The 27,888-nt window shown below is 47.5% G+C and overlaps 2 protein-coding genes and 1 long non-coding RNA gene across 4 annotated transcripts; 1 reads left to right on the top strand and 2 right to left on the bottom strand.

The window, feature by feature from the left end:
* Positions 1-291: 291 nt before the first annotated feature.
* LOC117894229 lies at positions 292-16,823 on the bottom strand. Its single transcript, XR_004648863.1, has 4 exons — positions 16,812-16,823; positions 9,530-9,533; positions 8,375-8,381; positions 292-1,058 (listed from the first exon to the last, which is right to left on the bottom strand). It is a non-coding gene; the product is annotated as an uncharacterized LOC117894229 (long non-coding RNA).
* LOC117894228 (serine/threonine-protein kinase minibrain) lies at positions 292-25,809 on the bottom strand. Its single transcript, XM_034801144.1, has 4 exons — positions 25,332-25,809; positions 2,669-3,323; positions 2,419-2,547; positions 292-2,272 (listed from the first exon to the last, which is right to left on the bottom strand). Exons 2-4 carry the CDS (start codon positions 3,147-3,149, stop codon positions 1,482-1,484), a joined length of 1,401 nt encoding a protein of 466 aa, XP_034657035.1. The 5' UTR covers positions 3,150-3,323; positions 25,332-25,809; the 3' UTR covers positions 292-1,481.
* Positions 23,460-25,106, top strand: LOC117894227 (leucine-rich repeat extensin-like protein 5). Of its 2 annotated transcripts, none has more exons than XM_034801142.1 (2): positions 23,460-24,541; positions 24,602-25,106. In XM_034801142.1, exons 1-2 carry the CDS (start codon positions 23,496-23,498, stop codon positions 25,074-25,076), a joined length of 1,521 nt encoding a protein of 506 aa, XP_034657033.1. In that variant the 5' UTR covers positions 23,460-23,495; the 3' UTR covers positions 25,077-25,106. The 2 variants fall into 2 exon arrangements, with proteins under 2 accessions (XP_034657033.1, XP_034657034.1); XM_034801143.1 differs by having other exon boundaries at positions 23,460-24,897; positions 24,930-25,106.
* Positions 25,810-27,888: the final 2,079 nt, after the last annotated feature.

Raw genomic sequence — 27,888 nt, 5'->3', positions numbered from 1 at the left:
ATAGTTAATTGCTAATTGGAGCAAATAAATTGTATTTACAATAGTGTATGGTTTGTTGTTTTTTCTTGCGTTTAGTTTAAGTTGTTAGTTTAGTTCGGTTGATTGTTTTAAGTACGTTTTTTGCGGAGTTTGTTTTTTCTGTAATTTTTTTAGTTTGTGTTTAAATTTGTGATATGCCTTGTCATGAATTAATTATTGACTATTTTAAAATGCAAATGCAAATGCCTACTAAATGCGGAATTTTGTGGTTACTTTAGTTTTATTTCTTGCGAGTATTTTTTGCTCTTTCTGTTAATACCTTTCGGCTGGACTTGCTCGAAGTTTTCTCTGCTTTTCCTTTGCTTTTACGATATTTACACTGTTTTTAATGGTTCTTCGTTACTTCGACAGTTTCTTGTTAGTAGTGGAATCTATTTGCTCTTGTCAATTGGAATGAAGTGAAAAGCCACAAAGTTGTGTGGTGGGCAGAGCAGGGCAGGGCAGGGCAGGGCTGGGACCTGGCATATATCCTGTCCGTACCAGCAGATAGATCCCCTCCCGAGAGGCTACACCACAAAACACTCACACACACACACACACACACACATACAATACCATTCACATAGATAGACTCTGTCACACACATGCACACAACAGCTTAAGCCGAAGAATGTTCCCAAAAAAAAACAAGTTAGGAAATTGTACATTTTGAGCATTTGAGCAACTCGACTGAAGGTTTGCCCTTTAGCCTGGCATTTTGTGTCTCATTTGCAGCCTGCAGCTCTACCATCTGCTGGTGTGGCATACCCTTGCCCATCATTTACAGGGCATGCACAACGATTTAAACTTGTGGCATCATCGACGCTCGCCCGGCAGTTGGCAGTTCGAATGTGAGAAGAATGTTGGGTGCAAACAGAAAGCACACGCCACGCCATGCCACACACCATGCCACGCCCTTTATTTGCTTTAATCTGACAAAATCCCTGTTCTAATGCCGAACGGCAATAAAGGATAAAACGTGCATGGCATGTAAAGAGAGCATCCTGGCAGTCCTGCTCCTCCATGCTGCTGCTGGTGCCCTGCCACAAACCCAAAATGTCTGCCTCCTATCTGCTGGTTGCCTGCCTGTCTGGTTCGATAGTTTGCAAAACGGAAACGGAAGTGACACTAAATTCGTTTCGGTTTTTCCCCAATTGGGAGACACACACACACAGACACACACACAGGGACACAGGGACACAGATACACTGTGTGTATCGTGGGGAGTGTATCCTTTAGATGCTTATGGACTTGACAAAATTGTTACGTGTAATCCTTTTTATGATCTGCACCAGAATATGTGCCCTGCATCTTAAGCAGTAGTGTCCCGCGGGGCAGCTACCACCGCTAAAATGTTGCACAACATGTCACTGCCAGATCCAGTTGCTGGCGCTGCCGCTGCCGCTGCCCGCTCCTGGTGGCTCCTGAGGCTGCACCGTCCAGGAGCAGCCTTCAACCGACTCTCAGCTGGCAATCACCATCGTGCTGGCCGTTGCCTGCGGCCAGTGGCAAGCGGCAATGGCTGCTGCTGCTGCCAGTCCGGCGGAGGAGGAGGCCTCGGTGGGCACGGGCGAGGAGGGGGCCGAAACCGAAAGCGAGGCCGACGAAATGGAGGAGCAGCTGTGGGCCGAATGCAGCTGCTGGGGCTGATGATATTCGGGCTCCTCGTAGGCGGCATCCTCGTCACAGTCATGCGGGTAGAGCGGCACATGCTGATGATGGTGCGACGGCTGCTGCTGCTGATGATGCGGATGATGTGCATGCGAATGAAGCTGATGCTGATGCTGCAGTTGAAGCTGATGATGGGGATGCTGTGGATGCTGTGAGTGCTGTGCATGTGCATGTGGATGATGCTGATGCTGCTGGTGATATGGATGGAAGTAGTGTTGGCCCGGCGGCGCGCTGGCTGCTGCACCATTCGCCGCCGCCGCTGCTGCTGCTGTGGATGATGATGATGGGGACATGGTCATGGCCATGACTGTGCCCCCCAGCGTGGGCGATGATGTGGATGGTGGCAGCGGCAGTGGCAGTGGCAACGGGCAACGTATGCTGTCCGCCGGGTGTGCCGTATAGATGTTGCTTCTCCTCAGATGATTGTTGTTGTTGCTGATGTTGTTGTTGCTCCCATTGTGGGGATGATGGTGGAGATGGGCACTGCTGCCGGCACTGGCACCCGCGCCACTCCCACCACCCGCGCCATTGAGGCCATTGCCGTGGGCGCGCTTATTCCGGGACCACCACTGCACGTGCGTGTCTACAAGATGGAGGAGAACGAGGGAGAGAGAGAGAGGGAGAGAAAGAGTTGGAAATTGTGAGACACAGATGCGAAAACACAGTCGGTAAATGTTGTGAGAGTCAACACGGACACAGAGGTAGAAGGGGGTTTGGGGTTCCACTCACCATTTCGATTGTTGGAAGACTTTTTGCGCCGACATCGCACCACAGCAATCATGATGATGGCGCCTAGCAGCGCCGACAGCATCGACACAATGATCAACGTCAGCGGCCAGCCCAGTTCGGTGGCTTTTTCTGCAAGGAAAAAAATCACACAAAAAGTGGGTGGAAAGGGAAGAACCAACAGTTAGTAACGGGAATACAAGAGGGGGAGCAGCAGAAGATGTAGTGTCTGTTTGTGGGTAACTTTACTCACCTATCGTACCCTCGAACATGAATGTGTTCTTTGTGGGCATGGCCCAGGAGCATAAATCACATGTGGTCAGGCCATCGCTCAGCACGGGCTCATCGACGAAGAAGGGCGGCCGCGGCGGCGGTGGCACAAAGCGCCCATTCCACAGTCCCTGCTCGGTGGCATCGAAGGCCATGGGTGAGCCAAACAAATCGTCATCGTCGTCGAAGATGTCGAATGTCACATCACCAAAGCTGCTCAGATCCTGCTCCGCGGAGCTGGCCACCAAGCTCTCAATCCGCGGTGGACTGAATGTGGGAAAGGCAGTGGCCGTGGCAGCATCGGTGGCACTGCCAGTGCCAGATCCGGAGGCGGATGCGGTTGAGGATGCAACTTGATTTACAACGTAACTGAGACGCGCATCGTTGACAGTCAGGAAGTTGCTCCCGCTGCTGCTGCTCCCGCTGCTGCTGCTCCCGCTGCTGCTGTTGGCTATGGATGGCATCTTCCGTGCGGGTTGGAGGGGCGTTCCTGCTGTGTCCTTTGACTTCCTGCTCGTCTCTCTCTATCTCTCTCTCTCTCTCTGGTTAGCGCCGTTGTCTTGTTGGAGCTCCGCTTAGCGCATGATGAACGGAATGGATTTTCTCTTCGACTTCTACACACGGGGGTCAACCAATAGCTGTAAAAAATCAAACAGAAAAGAGAGAAAAGAGAGCAAAAGTTAGTCTTGGGCTTTTGCCAATTAAAGTCTTAATTGTGCTGTCAGCTTTTCCTTTGCTGTTCCTTCTGTACCCCCCGAAGCTTTCACATTTTTCATATGCAACGAACACAAAGAGAGTGAGAGGGAGAGGGAGAGAGCTGGAATGCTTTGGCTGTGTAGCCGAATAATTCTATTACTCCGTGACTCCCCTGTACGCGCCATCTCTCTCTCCCTCTCTGTCCATGCTCTGTCTCTTTCGCTAAGCCGACTCTTCCATTTCTCGTGATAATCCTGGGCCCAAGACTACGTTTCCTACACATGCTGCCAGAGAGAGAGAGAGAGCTAGAGTCTCGTCTCATGTCAGCAATCGTTTTTCAATGACTTTTTTCTACCTATTTCCAATTTGTATCTTTCCTGGCAGTCAAACTCCTCCACCCCTCAGACCCATGGCTGGCTGACTGCTGCTGCTGCTGCTGTGTATCTTTTCAGCTGGAAATTGAATTTTTGAGCAGCATTGGCAACGCTATCTGCCAGATACTTTTACTGAAGTAGCAACTCCGCACACACACAGAGACACAGAGAGAGAGAGAGAGAGAGAGAGAGAGATGGGAGGATGAAATACACTCCATGATGGGAGGACATATCACACATGGCAGGCAATGCTAACGAGAATTGACAGCTTGACAGTTTGATATCAGTCTAGAAGTCAGCATTAGTTACAGTTCTGTACTCTGAGTGAAGGAGGAGCAGCAGCAGCAGCAGCAGCAGGAGGATGAGTATCTACCAATTGGCATTATTAAAAGAAACCCAAACCCCCTCAGTGCCCCCCGTGTAATTGTATCTACGAGACTCGAACAAACTCAATTTGCGGAATAACATTGTGAGGCAATAATCATGATAAATTAACACTAATTTGCAAACGCCAAGAGCTGCAGGGAGACTCCAGGGAGACTCCACCAATTGGCAGGTGAAATGCCTGGCGCTGCCGCGTCCGCTGCCTGGGTGGCAGGTTGGGAAAAAACTTTTTGCCAGTTTGGCTGAAACCTCCGCCCAAGCAAAACTTCGATTCCTTTCACAAAGTTTTCCTGCTGGCAGCTTCTGTCGGTGGCTGACTATCAACTGCCAGCCCAGCCTCTGTGCTCCTGCTTTGCTATCCTCTTTGGCCATCCATTCTGGCGCATTCAATGCGCTATCGTTACCAACCCATAAGCGGCCGACACGTTTCTGGCATTAGCTGCAGCAGCCGCCAACAAAATTTCAGCAGATGAAAAACTGCAACTGCAGCAGAAGCAGCTCAGCAAGCAAGAAAAATGTTGGCCCATTACCTTTTGGCACTTGCCACGTGGCAGGCGGCTCTCCCTCCCCCTGCCAAACAAAAGCAGGCAAACAATTGCATATAAATATAAGTTTTTACATGTTTGCCTTGTTAGCCCCAACTCTTGCTCAAAGTGAAAAAGTTTAATTAAACTTTGGTTAAGACTGAAGCCACGTCATACGCAGAGCTGCAGCCCAAAGAAGATACATTTATGGCAGGGAAAAGCAAGTGGCGGAGAGAGATAGAGAGAGCGGGAAACGGGCAAAGAGTTCGGTTGGGTGTAAACGATATTTAGTCATTCTTGAAAATGGGAAAACGTGAGGCGCATAAATTGAGGCAAGCGAAAAACCCAAAAGAACTCACGCAAAAAGCTGAAAATTGCGAATGCGACTCCCGACTCTGCGAATCTCTTTCTTCTTGAATGAATGACTGAGTGAGTGAATGAATGAACACAAGAGAGCTCCCCTCCAAGAGCTGAGAGCTGAGCGCTGGATGAGTGCCGTATTGTGGATTGCGAATTGGGTGGGGATTGTGGTATCCCGTTTTCCCCTCTCTCGGCGCAGAGCGGAGAGACCGACGGGCTGTGTGGGTGGCAGTAATTCCTCTTCTTTGGAGTCGCGCAAGGGGCTATTAATAAATTTATTTTTGCTGCATGCTTGAAATAAATTGTAAAGTCACGTGAGCTTTGCCTTCCCTACCCCCAACCCGCCTGCTTTTGCCGCTGTTTGATTTGCCTTTGATGACTGCTCATCGGGTTGCAGCTGTGGAGAAATTTTGAAGGTGGAGGTGGAGGTGGAGTCGTGGCAGAGTCGGCTTCGGCTTGGGCGTTGGAGTCCAAGTTGAGTCTTTGGCAATGTTGCGACAGCTGTCAGGCCTGCGCCAGGCTGCTGCCACACAGCAAGCTGCCAGCTGCCTGCTGCCTGCTGCCAAGTGCGTGGGACGCCTCCGTGCGCGCTCTTTCAATTGAATGTCCGAAATAAAAATACGCCACAAAACGCGTCTTCAGTTTCAATCGTTGGCTGTTTTCTTTTTTTTTTGCGTGGAAAACGTGCCCGCTGGCGGCTTCCACTGTTTGCCATCTGCATGGAAGTAGAGGTGGGGCTGGCACCACACACGCCCACGCGCCATGACACGCCCATCGAAACCAACCAGCAAATAAGCAAAATCAAACAAAACGAAACGGTAAAACACAAATAGGAGTGCGACGAATGGAAATTAAAGACTTTAAGATACTCTGTAGGGAGGGGAAGGAGTTTCGTTTGGATTTGAGATTGTTGTATGGATCGGATTGCTCTCAAATTGGGTATTTAGGTGGATAATATCCATAGATAGAATACACTCAAAGCTAAGTTCTGATAACTGACAAATTGTGGCTGTTACATGGGTTTCTCGATCATATTCAGCCTTCTTCCACTCCTCCTTTGCAGGGTACTCTCAACTGTTAAACAACAAACGTTGCTTGCTGCATCAATAACTGGGCAAATCGACAACAATCGATACTCGCATATTCGCACATCGCTGAGGGAAAAGCAATTACACGTGTCCCCCTCTGCAGCAGCATCGATTCAATATTTATATTTCCTCCGCACTCACAACCCCCGCATGGATCTGTGTTTCCCCCTCAGTGCAGAAGGGGAGAGGGAGCGCACAGAACTCAGCCCAGCTGCTTTTTAATTAGTGCGAAATGTTTGAACATTATTTTCATTTATATTCCTCGTGCACTTTTATTTGCCATCAAATATGAGCGTATAGAAATTAATATTGTACGAGTTTGTAGCAAGGGGAGGAGCCGCACGAGCGGGGGATAGATGGTTGTGTGGCAGCCACAGTCGAAACATAGACACAGTCGGGCGTCGGGCAGAGAATTGCCAAAAATGTTTACAATGAAAGGTTTTTGCACTCAAATTAACACAGAAATTCCACAGCGAAGCCCCGCCGCTTTGGCTTAATTACCTAAATATTTCACTCGCTGTGGGGACTGCCCGTAGTCCCCGCTAGAATTTATTTGAATTTTCATTTCAATTCGAAAAGCTACAACAGAAAACAAGTATTTAATTTCAGTTTATTATAAGCTGGGGAATCATTCAATGAAAAACGAACCAAATCCACAGCTAAGAAGTGGAAAATTATATTTTAAGGCACACAAAAAGTAGAGCAAAAGGTCAGAGCAGTGGAATGCAGGCTTAAGCCTTAAGGTAGTCCTTGAAGCCATTTAAAGTGTCAGACATGGATATGCCTGGTACGTGTCTGGCATTTCTTTTTAGTGGACAACCAAGGGGCATCATTTGGCACTAATAAGCAATAGAAACATTCTCTCTGGACACTGTGCATGGGTCCAAGTGTGGTAGGTAATTGAGTTTCCTTGCTAAAATACGCAACAATAATATGATTTGGACACAGAGACACTAAACGAATTGATGGAAACGAAAGCAAAAGGCAGGCCAGGCCGGGCCGGGCCGGGCAACAAACAATTCCCCGACAAGGGAATGCATGAAAATTGAAATTTTATTCAAATTTAGGTTTCCCCTCCACAACCAGAGCTGGAAATTGACAACTTTTGCTGGATTTACATAAATTATGAGGACGCCAGCAACAAAAAACAGACACAACGAATTCCCGAATATTTCGAGTGCACAGAGAGAGGAAGAGGGATTTTGGTTTTGGATTCGAAATTAGTTGATTTGTATGCGCGAACCGAACGAAATGGAAACTAATAGAGTTGTATAACGAGTTGCAGCCCAAGGAGGTGGGAAGAACTGGAAACTGGAAAACCGCAGCTGAGTACGCCGCATCCATCCAGCTAGTCCGACCCATCGGCAGCTGATAAACTTGAAGTTTTATTGCCAATTCAAATTCAAATTGAAATCTTTTAAATGTGGAAATCGTAACGAGTATTGTTGGAATTTCAAAATGTACCTAATGAAGCCCAAGGGGGAATGTCAGCAGAGAGATTAGATCACAGATCAGGGAGACGAGATATAGGGTAAACTCTGACCATTGTTGAGAAGCTGAAATGTTGCCAAGATAAAATAAAACCTGTACTTAAGATTAAACAAAAACAGAGACCAGTGAGAGACTTGTCTCTGGGGGACATTTTGACTGTCTAACGATGGGCAGAGAGACACTTTTTATGACTCTCTCTCTCTCTCCTCTATCTGCATCTTTGAGATAAGTAAATTTAGCTATTATTTGGAGGAACATTTCTAGTTAAATTCATTCAAGCAAATGCATCGCTTAAGCCGCTGAGAAACCCAACTAGTTAATGCCTGTCTCTTGGCTTATGTCAAAATTGATAAAACTACAAACGATGTCCCTCGCCCCTTGCAGCAGACAAAAGCCAAGAGATTTGAGCTGCCATCAGCTGATGGGAAAAGTCCCCAACTCTCCACTCTGTGAGCCACACACAGCGTGTGGGAGCTGCTGCTTCCCGACTGACTGACTGACAGACCGACTGTGTTCCCAGATTCATAATTTTCGACAAACAAATCGCTTTATAATCCCTTTTCAAACACACAAAAGAGCGAGTCGCAGCTCGCTCGGCAGACACTTCTGGCTTCAGCTCTAATCCCGAGCTGTCAATAAGACATTAATGCTTCTCAGCTACACACGGCTTCAGTCTGTTGAGCTAAGAAAATGTAACACTGGAGAGGGATCGTGTTACCCCCAAAAAAAAACGCATTCTGATGATGAAAGAAAAAGGATGCCCAAGCCACACACACACACTTGAGCTATCCCTCAGCCAACACATTTTCCCTCAACACTTGTTGAAGGAAGGGAAAAGACGCTGCTGCTGCTGCTGCTGCTGCATGCCACTTGAGATATTTAGAAGATAGCTAAACCCTCTCCATCTCTCCCTGTGGCTCTGCGGCTGCCTGCCTGCCTGCCTGCCTGCATATGTGCATAATATTTATGATATATTTTGTTGAAAATTTAATTTCGACTTGCAGCCGTGGCAGCCCTTGCCGGCAACGTCTTGTGGCACCTACATATACAAAACGCTACTAAAGTTATGGCTCAAGCATAAAATTGTGCTGCCAGATTCCTGGTGCTAGATTTTCCTCTAGCTTTTCGCTTACAACTTTTTTTTGCTGCTGCCTTTCATGGCCGCACTTTTTGTTGGCAAGTGTCTAATGCAATTTGCTTGCGAACAAACTCAATAAAGGCTGCCCTGAACAGAGCAGCCGAGGAGCTGAGGGGCTGGAGGAGCTTCCTTGTGAGCAGAAGGATGGAGGAGCAGCAGTTGATAGATTTGCCCGGCCAGCCGCGGGCCACACACGCGCAACAAAAAAGGAAGAGCAGGAGAAGCAGCACAAGAGGCATTGGGGGGGATGGTGGTAGGGAAGGGCTTCACCTTTGGCTCTCGGGCCACTTTGCTTTTGCAATCATTTTTCTTGGCAGCCAGGGACTACAGCAAAGAACAGTACAGTGGATGCTCGTTAAAGTTAACTAGCTTAGGAGGGATTTTCGCCCTGCCTGGCTGCTCTTATCGAGCGATTGCTGTACCTGGGGCAGCCTGCAGGCAGGCCACAGAGTCCCGTCCATCCAGCAGCTGAAGCTCCAATAGAAATCATCAGCACACACTCGCAGAAATAATGGGAGGAAAAAAGTAAAATAAATACGAAAATCAATATATGTAGGCGTAAGCAGCAGCAGCTACGGCAGCTCCAGCAGCAGGTCAATGTATCCCCGTGTATCCATAAGATACAGATACACAGGAAACATAAAATGAATTAATTCCTGAAGGGAAAAGGAGCAGGAGGAGCAGCAGCAGGAAGGAAGCTGCGCATTCTAATCGAAAAGCAAGTGAAGTCGGCCCCTCCCCCCTCACTCCCTGCCCCTCTACCTCTCTCTATCTATGAACAATAACTACTGTACTGTAGGCGGTGGGCGTGGCTGTGCCAACGACAGTGAAAACATGTTTAGGGCGGCTGCAGAGTGCGGCGCAAAGCTACCCACAACAAGAAAAAAGACAAACAGGGACACAAATCTTGGCACATAAAACAATTAGCAGCCGAAAAGGAGTGGGAAGCAGCAGGAGAATGGGAAGGGGAGCAGAGGGCTGGGGTCCATTGGGGGATTTGGTGGGGCTTAGTGGAGGGTGCGGCGAGAATAAATGACAACAGTTTGGGCTCTAGAAATTAGTTTAGGTCCCCAAAAACCTACACAGGAGGAGGAATCCCCTGAGAAAGATATTTTATTCTTATTTTTTGTACCCTGTAAATGGACGGGAAAAAGGGAATTGCGGATGAAGAAATTATGTGTTGGTGTGTGTAGATATTGGAGATTATAGAAGCCAGCGAAAATATAGAACCAAAGCAAAGCTTTTCTTTAATTATATATTAAGATGTTTTTCAACTGAATGCCAAAATTCACACCGATTGGATGAATATTTCCTCAACTTTTACTGAGAAATAGCTGAAAAATACTTTTCTGTTGGAGTAGTTCCATAATTTACTGACTCATTTGAAGAGATTTCCCATAATCCCTCCCAATTAGGGGGTACCTTCACGTCGTCGCATCACCACCTAGTAATTTTCCTACTTGTTTTTCCCTCATGTTTTTTTTTTTTTTTGGGGAGCAGACGAAAAATTTATGAATATTAAATGAGAAGTCAGAGCCCAAGCCAAAGCCAAAGTCAGAGCCAAAGCTAAAGCCAACAGCAATTTATGGCACATGCAAATGCCTCATATATCAAACTAGCTGGCTGGCTGGCTGGCTGGCTGGCTGACTGTGTGAAGTCATAAAGCACCGAACGAACAAGAAGGCAGCCAACGACAACAACAGCTAACAAGGACAACTGTCTGTCCGTCGTGTGCTGGTCAATAGGGGCATATAGGATAGGACACTGTGCTGCCAAGAGGGACAGGACAGGACACTGTCCGGCCAAGAGGGATAGGACAGGACACTGTCCGGACAAGCAGAGCAAAGCCGAGAGACAACATGGCCAAGAAGACAAACAAATTTCCAATCGCAAGCAAAACATTTTCCCAGCCATTAATAGGAAAATACAAACACACACATAAATACGCAAACAAGAGGAAGATTTTTCCACATACAATATACGAAATACGATATATATAGATATTCCTTTTATGTTGCGATAATACCAATTGGGGGGTGGTGGGGGTAGTGTGGCTGTTGGGAGTGGGGAGGGGGCGGCATGTCATCATGTCTCTGCCCGCTTGACTGCCAAAAACAATAGATTAACGTTCCTGCTTCGCCTCAGCTGCTGCTGTCCTGCCAAGGACACAGCCACAAAAGGTCAAAGCTGGCAGAAAAAAATGCCCGAAAAACTCCCCCGCAAGAGAAGTTAAAATAATAAAGAAATTTCGGACGATGTGTTTTTTGGGGGAAGATAAATTGAAATCTATATAAATGTACTATTATGTCATTCCGGGTTGCCAGGTTACCAGCTACTCCATCCATCCACATTCATCGCCCACCAATTAGAGCCCTTCAAAGCCGTAATATCTAGCCAAGGGCAGTCGCTGTACCTCTGTACCCCGCTCTGTCCTGCAGGCTGTAACTTCAATCGCATTATAAACAAATAAATAAACTTACGGAGAGCAGAGGAGGAGCAGTAGAGAAATCTCATAAAAGCAGACTCGACTCGACTCCGGCTGTGACTCTCGACTATATCAAAGCCGCTGCCAGATCCGAGTCGAGTCTACTCGAGTCTCGAGTCGAAGAAGCAGGCAACAATATTGGCCAAGAACGACGCAAAATGGCCATCAACTTTAATTGAGTTGAAGAACAAAAAACAACATCATCTGAAATAGACGGCAATCCGAGAAATACGAAGAAGCAGCGTGGAGTCGGAGGAGTCGGAGGAGTCGGAGTCGCCGGGCAGGGCCAGACCAGACCAGAGCAACGGTACAAAATGTCTTGGTCGCCGAGAGAGAGAGCGGGGTGCGGGCGGAGAAAGCTGAACGGAGTGCGGTGTGGAAGAGGAAGTGGAGCTGCGATGAGCGGAGCGGAAGGAATTTTAGCAAATTAGATTGTTTTCCACTTGAGTTCGTTTTAACGCTTACAGAACGCCCCGCCAGAAATCCGCCAGCACCAGCCAGGAACCATCAGAGTTACGAGAGAGAGAGAGAGAGAGAGAGAGACTGGACTGTGTACGAGTTGGGTCTGGGAGTGGTTGAGTGGGGAAAGGGGACTACTCTGAGTCAGCTCTAGTCTTGTAATCTTATTCCCATTCTTTGGCTGCTTCTCCGCCCGCTGTCTTTCCGCTGGTAGTTCTGTTAGTACTTGTCTTGCTGTTTCGATGTTACCTTTTCCCTCTACTTAACCAACTTTCGAGGGGCAGGCAACTGCAGGCCAACCAGCCACCCACCAAGGCAACTAAAAACCAGTAACAAGAGCAAGAACAAGAGAAGCAGCAGGCTGAGAGTCGAAGAACGAGATACCCTGGGAGGGAGTTGAGTAATTAAAACGGCGATTAAATATAGAAAACTGCAACCGAAATGCGTCAGGATTATAAGTCAAAATTAGTTATTTTTCTCCAAAAACCTTTTAAAACTATAATCTTTGGAGTTCTCTTGGATTTTCTTAAGAAATGTTCAATTTTCTGCTACAAAAATTTTAATTTTTAGCACCAAAAACCAAAGAGAAGGAACTGCACATGGAAAAAGCCATCGGCTTAGGCTTTAAGGCCTACAAACTCTTCCTTTCTGCACATTCAAACATCTTTTTGCTATCTTAATACCCTCGAAAAAAAAGAGTACGTAAAGAAGAACGCAAAAAAAAGGAAGAAGAATCATTTCGCGGGGTTTCCGTTGGCTTGGAACAATCATCACTCACTCAGTCGGCAGAAAATTGATGATAATAATCGCACGTACTGGCGGGGCCAGCAATTGAGTGGATGGTGAGTGGAGGGATAAGGTGGTGGTGGTGGGTCTTGATGGCTGCTTTGCTCTGCTATGAAATCGCAGTAATGCCAGGGCTTACACGCAGAACCACTGCCACTCCAGCTGATGGCCAACAGCTGCTCCTCTCGAACTGTCTCTGCTCCACCAGCTTTCACCTCTCTGCTGTGTTCTCTTTCTCCTGTGGCCCCAGAGGGACACCTTGCAGCGTTGTCATTAAAGCCAATAAAGTGGTCGCCGCCAAATGACATTGTCGTCAGCGGCAGTTGTGGAGTCGCGTCGCTCGCCTCGCTGATTGAGCACAAAAGGCTGCTGCCGCGGCACTAGACCAAATCCCCCCCCAGCGTGGATGCCACCATCCCAATCCGAACCCAGCTCAATCCGCAGAACCTAGAGCTCCATTTCATACCCAACACCAACACCCCCCCTGAGCCAATACCCCCCTCCCACTCAGTTCCCGTTGGACTTTTTTCAGGTTCGTTTTTTTGTCTTCGTTGTTTTTGTTTTTATCAGCGACAGCAAAAAATGAAGCGAATTTATCTCTATTACCGTTAGCTGCTGCCATGCCACGCCCACATTTGTTGACGCGCCCATCATTTGTATTGTCGACATGCTCTCCAAAGGGGCGGCGGGGGGGAGTGGCACTGGCATCGCCATGTGATATGGAACAGATACAGATACAGATTTGAGGAGACAGCTGCGGATGAAGCAGGCAGCGGCAGAGGCAGAGGCAGCAGCAAGGACCTCTAAAAGCAAACTCGAGTCGAGCCTCGTTTTTTGGACAGCGAACAAAAATGATTGATGGTCGGCCCTAAAACGATTTTCCCCCACTGGAAAACCATTCGCGAAAATTGCAAAAGGCAACCGAAAATAATGGAAAAATGTTAAACATTACTTGAGATGATCTATGTGGGGGGAGGGATGGTTAACATACAGGAAAATGCATTCCACACACAGATAGAAAACTTCCCACAGAACTCTAAAGAGGAGGGGGGAACGCACCATTAAGTATGTGCCCCCAAAAAATGTAAATATCATAAAAGAATGTTAACATTAACTGTCTAATTTGTTGTCATTTCGAAGTTCAAAGAGCTTCTGCAGCAGGCCCACAGAACACACGCGAGATGATGGCCAAGGCGGAGGGAAAACGTGTTTTTGGGGGAACGCTAATAACTCTTTCGGATTTGACGTTTGTTTTTGGGGGGAGAAAATTAATGACAGACGAAATCATTTTAGCCAGGCTTAAATCACGGGAAAGACAGAAGATGAAGTAGCCCAGCGATAGGGCCGCGCGGACACACTTAAATTTGTTTGGACAAAACATTAATAAACTGTGATGGAGCTTTTAAGCAAAAGGAAACCGCTGCGCTCTCCGCACTCCCCTCTCTGTCTTTCGCTGCTGCTGTTGCATGCATAATTTCCAAACGGAGATTTCCACTAAAAGTTTTTGTTTCTGTTGTTTTTGTCAGTGAAGGTCTCTCAGGTCTCAGGTCTACCACTGAACTACCGTTGTCTTGTCTGCTAAACAGAGAGAGAGAGGGAGAGAGGGAGCGATGCAACCCCATGGCCGTCTGTGGTGGCATGACCATGACCATAGCCATCGCTTTGGCTATGAGAATGAATTTCAAATGGAGAAGCGACGGACATGAAAAACCTTTTATCTAAAAGTGCTTTCTGCTTTCCCCCCCACACACCACTCCATTCTCTTTCTGCTGCTTCTGCTGCGGAGAGGAGATGTCTGTATTAGCCAAGAAGCAAATGCAACTGGAAATTAAGCAACAGACAACAGCAGCAGCAAACGGAGGCAACAAGCGGCGGCCCAAACGGCATCGAACAAAGCAAAGCGAAGACGAGACACCACTAAAACACTGAACTCAATAATTCTCGGACTGCAGTCGAGACAGAGAGACAGAGAGAGAGAGAGATGGAGACCAAAAATGCCGCTAATTTAGTTACCAGCCAAAAATAAAAACCCCGAAAAAGAAGAGCCCGAAAACCCTCATGTCTGTGTGTACCTGCGGTTACACAGCAGTTCCCGAAGCCCCCTAACCCCTGCTGAATGGTAGGTTGGAGGGGGGAGTGCACTGTTTAGTGTTTGTTATTTGGATGGAAATTGTGTAGCCGCCGCCGCCGCTGCTGATGATGGCTAATTAGTTGGTAGCGCTCCCCCTACTGCACTTGCCCCTACTCAGCATTGGAAACTTCCATCATATCATGATGTCTTTATAGAACAACAATTGAGGCAAATGTGGCAGTGTGGCAGGCGGGGTGAGGTCTTTTACCTTCCTTTTGTTGGGTGCAAATGACGGCACATTAAATGGCAAAAAGAAAGAAAAAACCAAACAAAAACCGAAAAACTACTACAGCAAAATTTCTATATACATTTTTAGCTTTTCAGCTCTGACCGCAATTTAATTGGCCTAATAAAAGTTGGTAACAGAACAAAAAGGAGCGTGGAGTGTGGCGGGTGGGGCTGTCTATACATATTTTAATGCTAATGTGCACACATTTGTCCGGCAATCCATGGCAATCCACGGCAATCCACATTAATCAGCATTCGGGGGAGGCCCAAAAAGCGAACAAAAACCAACAGCAGCAGCATCGGAAATATTGTTGTAGTGCGAGGCATTTGTGGCAGTGTCAGTCAGTGCCGGGAATTACGTATAGGAATATTTGTCTGTGTGTTTTTTGCGGTTTTTACGGTTGGATCTGTGTGTCTCTGTATATCTGCGGGCATGAATAAAACTAAAGTTTTAATTATGGAAAAGGTTTCAACAGCAGCAAAGCGCTGTGTGAAAGTAGCTTAAACCGAAAACACGCTGTTCACTTAATGTAACAACATCTACAGAGTTTCACTTTAAATTTAAGTCCTATCCTCACACCATGCCATGGACTTACCCCCACGCTCGTTGGCATTCCACTCTTATTTCCATCCCCAAATTGGAGAACCCTTTTCTGGGTGTGTGTGTGTAGCACATTCCTGGGACTCCTCTAGCTGCTGTTTTTTCGGGGAACCACAGCACAGCGAACACCTTCCCAACTAAATGGGTATGCTAAACATATTACCTTACCGTTCCCCCAACACTCATCTTGCACCTGTCTTTCTCTGAAATTAAATGCCAACTCTAACACCTTGCCCGCAGTACTTCCCCTGTTCATCCTTCTGCTTCCTGGCATATTTGTTTTAATTTTAAACCAGCCGCAAAGTCGAAAAGTTGCACCCACGCCCTGGTGCTGCCTCTGCCTCTGCCTCTGCCCTGGCCCCGCCCTGCGCTCGAGGCAACCAAAGTCCAAGGGAATGCGGATCCTATGCCATGGAAAACCCAAAAGCCTGAATGAACTGAACCCTGGGCCAAATGATGCGTGAAATTCAATACAGTAGCTCCGGCCACAGCCCCCCCAAACCACTCCTTAAGTCTGTTAGTGTTAACCCAAGCCGCAGACAGCCTGCCCCAGCCCCAGCGCCTCCACACCCAATCCCCAATCGTATCCTGAATCCAGAGTCCCGAAAAACTAAAGGCAGGACACTGATGGGCTGACTAAGTGTTTCTTGAGTTTTTATTTTTGCTTCGAGGTTTCGGCTCTGCTTCGCACGGGAGAATGGAACTGGGAACTGGGAATTGGGTTTGGGTTTTTGTGTTTGTTTTACGCTTTTGCCGAATGTGTGAAAAGGCATCAAATGGCGTTAAAAATGTTTAAGTACACAAAGCGGGGGAATAAACAGCACAGATCCACACACCACCGCATGTCAGTCTCAGTCAGCTTAAAGAAAAAGGGGTTCTCGGGTTGGGTTGGGTTTTACCCTGGGATTTCAGGCACTCTGACCATAAATTCCATTGATTGTCGCAAAAGCGTTTTGTATGACAAGTTCGAACGTCTTGTATTGTGTGTCTGTCTGTCGCGACTGTCTGTCTGTCTCTCTGTCTGTCTGTTCTGTCGTTTGTCTGTTGCCCCGTTTTGTCTTACGTTTGTATGACTTCTGTTGCCTTGCGCCGCACACCGCAAACACACCACTCTCACTGCATGCCAGGGGAGTAACATCAGCTAGTGTCCCCCCGCCGTTCTGGTTGCCACAGCCACTGCCACTCACCTGCCAGCATTCGTTTGTTTTGCTGCTTCTTTGGTTTCCCGAGGCCCGCATGTCACATAAACCGCAGTGTTACCCATCCCCAGCCCAAGCCCAACCCAAAACCTTCTGCCACTTGGGAAGTGTGAAGCGGAAACCAAACAAAAGCCGCCTAAAACAACTGCAGGTACGACCAAGACCAAGACCAAGACCCCTACCCACAAACCCAAGACGCAGCCAAGACCAAGAAGCCGCAGATAAGATGTCGGTCGGTCGCTTCTTGGTCTGTCTTCAGTCCTTTGGCATAAGCGAATTTTAATATTGTATATACACAAAAAAACAGAAGAGTGGATGCCCCCAAGCATAGTGGGGGGGAGGAGAAGGAGCAGCGGGGGTTACTCTGGAATCTGGCATCTAAAATCTCTTCAATCTCTACGGCGCTTGCTTTTCTCACTTTTAGTTTTCTGTTTACTTTCGACCATAAAACTTTGAAGAGAAAATCTTTCGCTCCCTCTCACGCAGTCAGCAGGGGAGAGGGAGTGAGTGGAGGAGCTTGGACGGGGGGGAGATAAGTTTCACGGGGTCCAGGTGCACTGTGTAGTACCTTTTTCACACCTCTCTCTCTCCCTGTTGAGTTGGAGTAGCACTCCCGCCCAGAAAACTAGCCTCCCCACGCACCATTCCGCCGGCCTTCTATTTGAGCTTTTCGCTGCTTACTTAACAACTTGTCGCCCCGAAATGTGCCACTCCCCACTCTCTGCTCTTTGGGGACCTAAAAATTCACAGGCATGTCCTTTGGCCAAAGGCTCAAAAAAAAGTTGACACGGCACCCGAGCGAGGGCCTCGTCTTTTTCTGTTTTCCTTTACTTTTTGTTTGTCGTTTTTTTTTTGACGGTTTGTTTGCTGGCCTCTTTTGCATAACTGGCTACAAATTTGCGCCCCTAGTGGTGCTCTTAACGCCTCCAAAGTTGGCCAAGTTTCATCTGAAGAGTTTTCGTTGTGATGGAAACGGGCCAAAAATGTTGACACGCGCGCTCCGACAGAGTTTGAAAGGTAAAGATTTTCCAGCTCTCCTGGGATTTAAAAGGAGGGTGGCAAAAGGAGTGAGGGAGAAAAGTTGGACTTCTGGATAAACTTTTTAGATTTGGAAAACCAAAAGCTGAACTGCACTTTCCATTGCATTTAAAGAACTAGTTTGTGGAAGGCTAACTGCCAGTTAAATGTGCATATTCCATTTCAATTTCGGCCATTCGAAAAGCATTTCAAATAATTTTCAAAACTTTTTCCTTTTGTCACCGTCCAAAAGTTTATCCTTTCGACCACATTTGGCCATGCCATCGCTTATTGTTACTGTTTGCGGGGGGAAATTCCTTTGCCTTTGCCTTTGCCACATTTACCCATTTTCCATCGAACTTTTGGCCAAAAACTTCTTTTGCAGACAACCTGGCAGATCCTTTGGCCAGCAAAAAGAACATCGTACAAGAGGACAAGTGGACAAGGACGAGGATGTCGTAGCACCACTGAAGCCAATCTCTTTTTAAGCTGTTCAACAGAGTGAGAGAGTGAGAGAGAGAGAGAGAAAGAGAAAATAAAATGGGAAAAACTTTCACTTTGTTCCGTTCAGGAGGACGATCAACGCCAGAAGTTTTTTTTTGGTCGAATGGAAAACTTACTCGTAAATGGGGAGAGAAAAAAGTTCTCAAAAGTTCCGGTATTAAGTCCATTTAACCCGCCATTGAACTTTACGCCTCAACGAACGTCCCGGCCCGGCCCGGCCCAGCCCGAACGGCTAATGCAACAACAACCACAAAAAAGGATGCAAAAAGGACCACAAGCCGAAACTGCAACAACAACAGCAGCAGCAGCAATAGAAACTTGAACACTTTTCTCTCCTGCAGGAGGATGAGGAGATGTAGGAGGCAGAGGAAGTGTAACAACTATTGTGGCGAGGACCAGCAGCAGTAGGGACAACAAAGTAAATGAGCAGCCAGCCTGTGTGTGGTGTCAAGAGGTGTGCGGCGGACGGGTCGAGTGACAGGAAAATCAAGCAGGCCAATGTGCAAGAATGTACCAAAAAAAAATAGAAAATGTAACGAAAAAACTTTTGTGGCAACAGCATTTTCTGTGTGTTTCCCTAGCTTGATACGCTGCCAGGAGGAGGAAGAGTATACGGGATTGGTTCAGAGGATTTTTGAGCATATAAAACCATAAAATATTCAGGCAGTTCCTCTAAATATTTTTATAGAACAGTTGAGGAATTTTTAGGACGTGTCTCTCTCTTTTTGCAATATTTAAGCGAATATCTTAGAACCCATGTCTCGGTTAGGGTATCTACCAAGTCTCCCTGCATTCCTCTACCTTTTTCTTGATCCCCTCTTTTGGTCAAAATCGTAAAAAGAGAGCAGCAAATACTGAAAAGAATTCAATAAAATAACGCTTTCCATCTGGTCGAAACTAAAATAAAGTTTTTCCATTCCAACCCATCCTGCCCCTACCTTCCCCCAGCGTCGTACCGTGTGCTAAGGACAATTTTCATGAAATTTGTAATGCCACGCCCCGCACCCCGCACCACGCAAGTGCCATGGGATGAGTGTTCCCAGCGCCATTTTAGCGCTCAAGTTTAACAATGGACGCTGGCGCGAAAGAAAGAACTGAAAGAAACCGCAAAAGTATTCCAAGAAGTAGGAAGAAGAATGGCAGCGAGTGGAGGGGGAAGCGGAAGAGAATGAGGAAGAGGAGGTAAGAGAGTGCAAGCGAAATTGGGTGGGGGTTGGGCTGCCATTTGTACGTACACTGATCTATTGTTGTTCTTGTGCCTGGATTTCTTGCTCTCCTTCCTTATGGCTCTCTCTGTCACTGCTCTCGCCTGTCTTTCGCTTCCACTCTGCATTTATCCTGCTTACAGTTACACAGATAAACATTTTTGTTAGGGACAAAATGCACGAAAAAGTCGCAGCGGCAGCAGCAGCCAAAGACATGGCCAAAAATGTAGCCGGCGTGGGGGCAAAGAAACGGGTTAAGACTATTTTTGGTAGAGGATTCAAGGAACATCCTTGGCACAGGCTGAAGCATGGCTGGGTGTGGGCCTCCCCTTGTGACTTGTTTGAATGCATACATTGTCGGGCGATAGCAAAATGTTGAATTTACAGCAGCAGCAGCAGCAGCAGCAGCAGTAGCATATGCCACACAGGACATGGGCGGAGACAGAAGGGGGGATCACGAGGCAAGAAATGCATTAAAGATGAGCAGCAGCAGAGTGCAGCATCAGCGGCAGCAGCAAACTAGATCAATATTCCTTAACCATAATCACATGACAATTCCAATTACTTTTCTTTCTAATATCTCTCAAACCCATTTGATCTGCTGCGCCCGCACTTTGAACCCCTTTGTACCCCCCTTTAGCCCCCTATTTACCCACTGCAGTAGACGCTGCTGATGGGCTTTCGAGCACAACTTACTATTATCGCAGGATAAATGCCAGTCGCACATAACTAAGACTTACTCGGGAGGTCCCTGCTGCTGCAGCTGTTGGCTGCCGGCTGCTGGTTGGCTGGCTGCTGGCTGGCTTTTCCTTGAATGAATCCTACAAAACTGCTAAGCCGCCAGCAAGGATAAGCACTGAAGAAGGATAGCAAGGGAGGGAGGGAAAAAGAGAGATAGAAAGCCTGCAACCTGCATAACTGATGGCTCCTCCATTGCCACTGCCACTCCTTCCATGCCACCCTGCCACCACTTGCTGCAGCAGCACACAGAGCGTGTGGCATCCGTGGCATCTGGTGCACTGAAGCAGCAGCTTCGCTTCCGACAAAACGAAGGACTAGCACTGCCTGCCACGGCATAACTGTGTCTTGGAATTTTAATAGAGCAAATTTCCACGCAAGCACCAACAAAAAACGAAAAGAAAAGAAAAACTCACGAGAGAGAAAAATAGAAAAAGGAAGAACGAAAATGCTTTGCGTTTTATTTCGCGCTGGTAATAAAACTTCAAAATGAAGTTTAGAAAACTTTTTAAATGCCTTTCTCCAAAGAGCGAGACGATGGACAGTCAGTCCGCCTGCTCCCTGCTCCCTGCCCCTGCTCCTTCAGCTGCTCCTTGTTCTGCTGCCGATGCTGCTGCTGCTGCCCCACGCACTTGTTATGCCAAAAGAGAGGAAAATAAATAAAACAGGCCATAATAATGATGATGACGCCTACAAACACGAGGCCGAGGCACCACACAGCGTGGCACGGCCCGGCCTACGCCCAGGCTCAGGCGACCACGCCCCATCTTGAGGCATTTCCAAGAGCCGCGCAAAATGCTAAACGGCCCCCAAGGATGGTCCGTACTCCGCTTGCTAGGTTTTTCTTTCTTTATTTCTTGCGCTCAGCCACAGGACGCACAGGACGCACGGGAGCCTTGGCTCTGGGGCAGGCTTTTTGCAAATTTACGATTATGATTATTACAAGTCAACGTTTCGTGTTCGTTTGGAGCAACGGAGGAAGGGCGGACGGGAGGCATCTCCCTCCGATGTGGCATGGCAATGGATCTGTGTATTCATGGGAATGGGGAAGTGAGTCTGACATTTGGACAGCTGCTCGAAGGAAGAAGTGCAAAAGAATGCGTCAAGGCATTTTAGCACTTTGCCACACGCCTGCCCCGCGCCCCTCAGCCACTCCCCTGCCAGCTGCTGCTGCTGTCGGTACAGAGGGAAATATATAGAAACGATAGCAAACGGGAAGGGAGCGCTGCAAAGAGAGACATCAGGAGGGGGGGCTAACAAAATGTATAAGCGAAAAGTTGTGCAAAAGTTATTACAACTCTTAAAGATGGGGAAGGACTCAGGACTAAGCCATAGGAGGATGTGCTGCGTTGTCTTCGAGTGTGTCTCGAGCAAGACATTGACCTCCAGTCGGTCGGGGGAGGGTTGTCCCTGGCGCTGGGCAGCGTCTGGAAATCGGCAAATTCCATGGGGCATAATAAACGTAAGATAAAAGTCAAAAAGGGACAAAAATTATATAATAAACTGTACAGCCAAATGAAATTATTGCAACAAGGGGGGAACAGGGATGGGAGTGGGTGTGGCACTGTTCCTTGTGGGTGGAGGAGGGGCAATGCTGCTTGAATCTCTCGTTAAAAAGTTTGATGCGCCAGCATTTCCTGATGTTCAGAAAAAAGTTTGTGTGTTCAGTTTGGTTTTGGATACCCTAACGAGGGAATTCCCACAGAGAGAGAGAGAGTTGTGGCTTTGTAATTGGAAGGAGTCTAGAATCTATAGATGGAACAATGTAAGGATTATATTTATAATAAATAAGAGAGGAGCATGAGAAGGGTTTAACCACAACAGAATTTAATGGCAAATTCGAAAGTTTTCTTTCACTAATTTATTCGCTTATCTTCCCACTATAAATCCCATTCATAGCCCTACCACAAAAGAGCATACAAAACGCACCAACTGCCATAGAACATTTCTCGCTGTTTTGTTTCCAAAAACTTTGTACATTTTTGATGCTTTCAAAATAACAAAAAATGTTCTTTTCTGTTCTCTGGATACTGTGTAGATGCAGATACTTTGTGTTGCTGATATTCTTTTACTTTTGGGACTGGGCTTTTGGTAGACACACCTTCACGCACACACACAGTCGTCTGGCAGCAAAGGTACAACACAATAAGTAGAGGCAATGCATGGAGCGGAGGGCGCTTTTGGGGCTTATCAAGAGAAGCGCATCAAATTCTCCAAAAATACCAACAGAAAATAAATACCAAATCATAAAAGCATGACGATGAGCAATTTACCAAATATCAAACAGATAGAGAGCGGGGAGGGGAGCAGGAGGAGTAGCAAAAGAAAGATTCAAATCAAGAACGTCGGGGCACGTTCCCCCAGTCAGTGCTCTCGAGAACAGAACAGAAAATGAAGGTAAGGCCTGGAAGTCAAGATGATTACGAGTGTACATAAGTATGTACATATGTACATATATGTATGTATACATATGTACGCTTATATGTAAGGCAATATAAATAGGTAGATTTTCAGTTGCGTTTGTAAAAACAACAAACTAAATGATTAATGATGAAATCCCTCACTTTTTTTTTGTCTGCCACGAGCATTTCACTTTTCCCTCTCAGAAGCTGCCACAGAGGTTGCCCCACAGCAACAACAACTATGCCCGGACTGTGTGTGTGTGTGTGTGTGGAGTTATCGCCTCAATTGAAAATTGAAAATGTTATTTTTCAACTTGAACTTCGATTGCTTGTACGAGTTGTTGTTCCCCCGTTTCCCATCAACTCGAAAGAGTTTCCATTGCAAGTCCCGTTTCGGAATCTTTGGTTCGCTTTCTATGGCGGGGCAGTAATCACTTTGTCATTGCCATCATTTTTCAGCATCAATTGTTTAGCGGCTCGACATAAATTCACTTTTTCCACGAGCCACAGACAGACTCTGAAGACAGAGAACCAGAACCAGCTTTCTGCCTAATGGAAATTGAAAGACAAACAGAGAGGGAGACAGGGAGAGAGTCTTCCATCTAGGAGTCATGCAGTCTGTGTGGATTGAAGTGCTCTCTCTGTCAGTCTCTGGCTGCACATGTGGAGTTTCTTTTCGATGGGTTTTGGGGCTCCGTCTGCTTAAGTGGACTTCCCTGGAATTGGCCGCCGCCGCCGCAAGCTTTGAGCTCCACTTTCATGTGGCCCCGACCAGAGATCAAAGCCACTGACGGCGCTGCCTTGCGAGTGTGCTGAATAATCGGTTGCGTTATGCTAAATAGATTAGATATACTCGATGATCCGTTAAATTTCATGTAGGAAAACGGAGCGTGGCAGTTGAGGCATGCAAAATGTCAGGCGACTTTTGGAAAGGGTTTTCTCAGTTGATTTGAAGATTCTCGACCTGACAGCACGTGCACGGCTTTACGAATCGAACAAAATGAAGTGGCTGCTCCTGTGGCTGCCGCTCATCATCTGTGGCACGTGGGCGATGGCCTTTGAGCGACAAGTCTACCGGCGATATGTCGAATCCAACGACACTGGGTGGCAGTCTCCTCCACAGTCATATACAAACAGTCCTACGCTCGGTAATCCGCCATATCAGAACCAATATAAACCCGCAGCTCCTCCGTATTCCCAGGGGCCACCAATGACCAGACCACCAATAACCAGACCACCAAATTTCATACCTCAAAATCCACCTGTACGCCATCCTTCGATGATTACTCGACTGCTGCCACAGCCAGCTATAAGCAGACCTCCTCCGAGACCTTCTTCGCATCCGAACTACGCGCCACCGCCCATAACTGGGCAGGGAAGCATATCCGTAAACACCTCGACAATCAACATGAACAGACCAAGAGGCAGTGCCCAATCGAATATACCCGGATTGACAACTGAGAGCAAAACGGGACAAGGCCCAATTGGCACACTGGAGGATGTGAAGCGAGCGCCCAGCACAAGTGGCGAGGTGTCAATCGTCAGCCAGAGCTCCCAGTCCGATGGCAAAAACGAGAACGTGGCCCAGGCCTCGGTCGTGTCCCCAAATCAGACAGCATCCAGTCAGCAATCTTCCCCGAATCCACCTGTGTACCACCCACCTACGCGGCTGGCTCCTCCGCATTCAAATCCACCAGTAAACAGACCTCCGCCATACCCAAACCCATCTGTGCCTGTGCCTGGGATGGTTCCTTCAACGTATCCAAGTCAATCTGCACCTCAAATCGGACCACCCATGCGGCAGCCGCCTCCATTTCCAAGTCAATATATTCCCGGTCCTGCGAAGAATCCTTCTACGCATCCAATTCCATCTGCACCTGGTCCTGCGTTCAATCCTTCTCTACAGCCAAGTCATTATGCACCTCTACCCGGCTCAACTTTGCGACAACCTCCTCCGCATTCAAATTTACCCACAAGCAGACCTTCGCAATATGCAGTTCCATCTGTACCCGGACATGGAATGAATCCTTATCCGTATCCAAATCCATCAGTACCTGGACCTGCGCTACCACTGCCACCTATGTATCAAGCTCCTCCATTTCCAAATCATTCTGTACCCGGACATGGAATGACTCCTTCTCCGTATCCAAATCAATATGCACCCGGTCCTGTACCCGTTCCACCTATGCGGCAGGCTCCTGCGTATTCAAACCCACCCATAAATAGACCTTTGCAATATCCAAATCCATCTGTAACTGGACATGCGATAAATCCCTCTGCGTATCCAAGTATATCTGCACATGTAACCGGACCACCTGTGCGGCAGGCACCTCCATATCCAAATCCATCTGTACCCGGATATGGTATGAATCAATCTCCATATCCAAAGCAATCTGCGCCCGGAGCACCTGTACAGCAAGCGCCTCCGTACTCAAATCCACCCATAAACGGACCCTCTATTGGACCTTCACATTCTAGGTATCCACAGAATGCGAAACAATCTGTGTCTAGAAAAACAACCTTCGAGATGAAGCACGTATATGAAGAAAGTCATCAAACCCATTATAAACGTGAATATTAGCATTTGCTTTTCGATTTTATATAATTAAATGGCGGAACCTTTTCTTATAAGAAACTCTTTAGAAGTGCAAATCCATCCCGCAATTTTCAGGGAATTTCGAAATGAAAGCGTAGACATTGAGGCAGTTATCAAACTACTCTTTTGGGTTTACTTTTGAAAGAGTTTCCCAAGTAATCAGTGAATCCAGAATGAACTCCTTCACCCTACGCGTACATTCAATTTAGCCATCGATCCATTATAACTCGTAGAACTCACCTCGTTTTGAGATTCGCAGTGTGCCAATTAGCCCGTTTCCGATTGGAATGTTTGCTTGACGACGACGACGACTTGGCCTTGTCTGCGTATGGGTTGAGGCTGCGACTGTGGCTGGTGCTGGGATTGCTGCTGGGGCTGCAGCTGCGGATGGGGTTGTCTCTGTCGATGTCGTTGTGGTTGTCCTTTCACACAGCGGGGCGACAGCGGGGTGTAATCGTAATCCACAACTTGAGTACCGTTTAGTTGTTGTTTGTGTTGTTGTTGCTGTTGTTGTTGCTGTGCAAGGATAACGGTAATTAACTCGCAGGCTGGCCCGTTGGGGTCGCCACGCCGCATTGCATGCCTGCCACAAAATGTCGTTGGGTTATTGGCCGAACCGAACCGAACGGAGCGAGGAGAGCCGCTAGCCGCTTGCCGCTTGCAGCTTTCCGGGCTGCTGCTTGACACTTTTCAAACTTTTTCTTTTAGTGGCTTGCAACACACTCGTACACACACGGGACACACTCACACACGGATCGAGGGAGCGGGGGACACACAGAGATACACTTCACTATGCGCTAATTTTTTTTCCTCTGCTGCATTTGCCTTGCCTTTTACACTTTTTGTGCCTTTGGGTTCCGCGCGTTGTAAATCTTAGCGCGTTGTTGTTGTTGCTGTTGTTGCTGTATTTTTTGCTTTTTTTTAAGAAAATTCTTTCGGCCAAAGACGAAGACGTTGGCCAAGACGCGACGACGACGACGACAAACAGCAAAGTTGTTGTAGTTGTGTAGTGTATTTCTCCTCTTTTTTTACTCTCCTCCTTTTTGTCTTGTTGTTGTTGTTGTTGTTGTGCCGGGTCTGGCGCTCCACCGGCGCGGCGGCTGCTCTTCCGCAGAAACAAGCTTCCAAGCAAGAGCAGGTTGACCAAGAAGCAGCAGCAGCGGCAGGAGTTCGAGGTGGAGGTGGAAGGTGGTGGCTGGTGGCTGCAGATGGGAGTCGGTGCTGGGGCTGTAGTTGGAGCTCTTGCTGGAGCTGAAGATGGTTGCTGCAGAGGGGCGCGGCTGCAGGTTACAATCTGCAATCTGTTTGTGGCATTAAATCAGTGAACCAAGACGCTCAAGCGAGATTTGTTTATGGCTTGCTGCTCTCTCTGTCGCTCTCCCTCTCTGAATATTCCTCCTCCTGCTCTCTGTTCCACTCTCCTGGTTATGCAAATTTGTACTACAGCTGTACGTACAGCTCAATTAACGCGAAATTCACTGGTAAATCTGGCGTTACGGGAACTCGGAATCGAATCGAACTGCCACACCGAAAAAGAGATCACAAAAAACCGAAACTGATCGAACGATCGATCACGAACCAAACACACACAAAAATCACATAAGCACCGTACTAAATACTCGAATAGATCGTCGTATGAGCATATTCCATATCCAAACTACGAGTATTGTTGTTGTTTTTGTTGTATTTATTTTTTTGTTCTTTCTTTTTGGTATCAAATACGTCTGTTTCGGTCCGCTTTCGGTTGGCAACGTCTTCGCGGTCTCAAGTACGAATGGCACGCACGGGGAACAGGTTCGTGGATGCCACAAAAATGCCACGACGGAACGTAATGGCACTTGGAACACTCAAACATTCACTCCGACTCACACTCGACACTCGAGTCACACTCAGTTTCGTTTATGTTGTGAGTGTTTTTGGGGGATGAAACATTCCGTTTGAGGATTTACTTTTGTCGGAACTGAAATGCCGGGTAAATATTTGTGAGTGAAACACTCAAGCAGCTGAACTCCACTCGCTGTTGCACTCGACTCGTGAATGTTTCGGTGGCAAGTCGGTCAGGTGTTTAAGCCGATGCCGCAGTTGCGTCCGCATCTAATTGTGAATGATTTATGTGGGTCGTTGTACCCCCACCAGCAGGCAGCGCCGTTGCAGTGGCACCGGCACTGCCACTGAGCACCATCAACTCTTTTGGGTGAAAGAAAGTACCATAAGCCGCTGCTGATGTTGCAGTTGCCACAATTGAAATGAATATTCATGTTGCCAAAAGAGTGGAGTGGAGTGGAATGGAGGAACTGTTGCCTTTAATCCTTTCAGGTCGTTGGCTTTAAATTATCAACGGGGGCACAAAGGACGCAGAACACGGCAGGCACCTGGCGCCTGGTCAACTCAACTCCCCAGCTGGTGGCGACTTGGCCATAACTAAAATCGCCAGCGCATTAACGGGGTTCAGAGGCGGTGGCCCCCGCATCCAAGCGCCGGTCAAAGCCGGGGGTCAGACAGGTCTGCGCTGTCGAACAGATTGGAATGGGAATAGGAGTGGGAGTGAGGCAGGGGCACAGACCTCCCCTAGAGTGCACCTGTTTTACGAGTGTTGTGGCAAAAGTTTTGCCCTCAACTTTGCATAGAATCTCTCCATAGAGTGCTCAGTGCTCAGTGCTAAGGTCGAAGAGAAAGGGGCAAGCGCTGAAGAGGAGTGCGGCGGGAGTTCCTCTATTAATAACTTAAATGGGAACAAAGTGCCGCAGAGCAGAACAGAATAGAACAGAGCAGGGAACAGAACATATTCCTTCACTTT

Source organism: Drosophila subobscura, chromosome J (assembly GCF_008121235.1).
Source record: "Drosophila subobscura isolate 14011-0131.10 chromosome J, UCBerk_Dsub_1.0, whole genome shotgun sequence".
Classification (NCBI taxonomy): domain Eukaryota; kingdom Metazoa; phylum Arthropoda; class Insecta; order Diptera; family Drosophilidae; genus Drosophila; species Drosophila subobscura.
Note: the sequence above shows the minus strand (reverse complement) of the source record. Positions and strands in the feature narration are given on the sequence as shown.

Coding starts and splice junctions, on each gene's coding strand:
- LOC117894228 (XM_034801144.1), bottom strand. CDS start 3,149: ATGCCATCCATAGCCAACAGCAGCAGCGGGAGCAGCAGCAGCGGGAGC. Junction 2,548..2,668: donor CATGTTCGAGGGTACGATAG/GTGAGTAAAGTT, acceptor TTTTCCTTGCAG/AAAAAGCCACCGAACTGGGC. Junction 2,273..2,418: donor GTCTTCCAACAATCGAAATG/GTGAGTGGAACC, acceptor TCCATCTTGTAG/ACACGCACGTGCAGTGGTGG.
- LOC117894227 (XM_034801142.1), top strand. CDS start 23,496: ATGAAGTGGCTGCTCCTGTGGCTGCCGCTCATCATCTGTGGCACGTGG. Junction 24,542..24,601: donor CCTTATCCGTATCCAAATCC/ATCAGTACCTGG, acceptor TCCATTTCCAAA/TCATTCTGTACCCGGACATG.